We start from the raw sequence: 1,454 nt of genomic DNA on the forward strand, positions 1-1,454 counted from the left end.
TTTATTATAGAAGCTAGTATAACATATATCATTAAATGATACTCATTAAAATTCTATGAATTCTATCTTATTACTTCTTATATTACATAGATTTGTTTAATGGCGCTTCGCAAAAAAAGCATTTTCTTTTCTCTATTTATAATAATTAAGCATAATGATTATAGTTTTTTCTCAATATGTTCTTAGATAGATAGTTATGTAAGAATTAACTGTATGTTGAATGCTTCAAATGTACGTGTTTACTAATTATATGTGTATAACAGGTGTTACAATTATTTATTATATATAAACATTTTATTTGGTGCATCTCATTTATATATTATAACGTAATTAGTAATATATATAGGAAATATCTCACAGTATACACTGATCCTATTCATTATAAAATATATAATAATATATGATATTTTAAATAAAATATATAATGTTTTGTTATCCTATTTTTTCATGTGAAAAAAATTGTCCATATTTCTTTATTTTAATTGATATAAAATATAGAATTATTTTCATACATTTATCCGACTGATGAATGGTAAAATATATTATTACTACCATTATCGGGAAATAAAGAACCATTTTCACCTTGCATACTTAAGAAACCCTCTGCGTCTCCTGGATTCATATATAGATCTGTTCCTACATTATTCATACCTCGGCGTCTGAACCAGGACGAAACTGGGGTAAACTGTTGTAGAATGAAGTAAATTAATAATTGAATGAGAAAATATTATAATTCTGATGTATCTATAAAAATTAAATATATTTGTTTATATAAGTTATTTAAAATTATTGTTTATTAATTACCTTATATAATAGAAGTAAAGTGCCAATTGTTCCAAAAGCTGTAAAACCTGAAGTAACTGCTATATTCTTAGATGGATCTTTTTCTGGGGAGTGATCTGTCTGTGCAGAAATGAGAGGAATTTCACATGGTTGACAAATGCATTCCATTTGATCTGATGGACGAGGGAGAACTTTGCTACATGGTTCTTGAGAAATTATTTCGTCACAATTAAGTGAGGTCAATTCTTGAGGATATTTGGTTGTTAGTGATAAGGTAATTTTATCGCACCATGGCTTTTGTTCACTAGTATTTGTAATAGTGTATTTGCTTTTTAACATAGCCCACAGAGTTTCAAATTTACTTTCCCACAATTCTTTTTTGTTTCACACTTCTCACCATACGTGAATAAATCTTTTTTTCTTGTAACCAATGTTTGAGGTACAGACAAGCTCCGTTTCTCTCAGTTTGATTACTATATCGATAATAATGATAGCCATCTATATAATATTGTACAAAATAAATAAAAATGTGTCGTAATATTGGATCTGTAATATTGTTAATATGATTCAAATATTTCTCATTTATGTTATCCCATGTTTTACGCATTGGAGTAAAAAATGCGAGGACCACAATTTTCATAAAATTTATTCTAAATGATAAGAAGAGTGAA

General features: G+C 26.8%; 1 protein-coding gene across 1 annotated transcript; it reads right to left on the minus strand.

The window, feature by feature from the left end:
* Nucleotides 1-514: 514 nt before the first annotated feature.
* PCYB_006320 (hypothetical protein) lies at nucleotides 515-1,122 on the minus strand (the record flags this gene model as incomplete). The annotated part of the gene is made up of 2 exons (XM_004228053.1): nucleotides 515-685; nucleotides 805-1,122. 2 exons carry the CDS (start codon nucleotides 1,120-1,122, stop codon nucleotides 515-517), a joined length of 489 nt encoding a protein of 162 aa, XP_004228101.1.
* Between the last annotated feature and the right edge of the window lie 332 nt (nucleotides 1,123-1,454).

Source organism: Plasmodium cynomolgi, assembly GCF_000321355.1.
Source record: "Plasmodium cynomolgi strain B DNA, scaffold: 0961, whole genome shotgun sequence".
NCBI lineage: Eukaryota > Apicomplexa > Aconoidasida > Haemosporida > Plasmodiidae > Plasmodium > Plasmodium cynomolgi.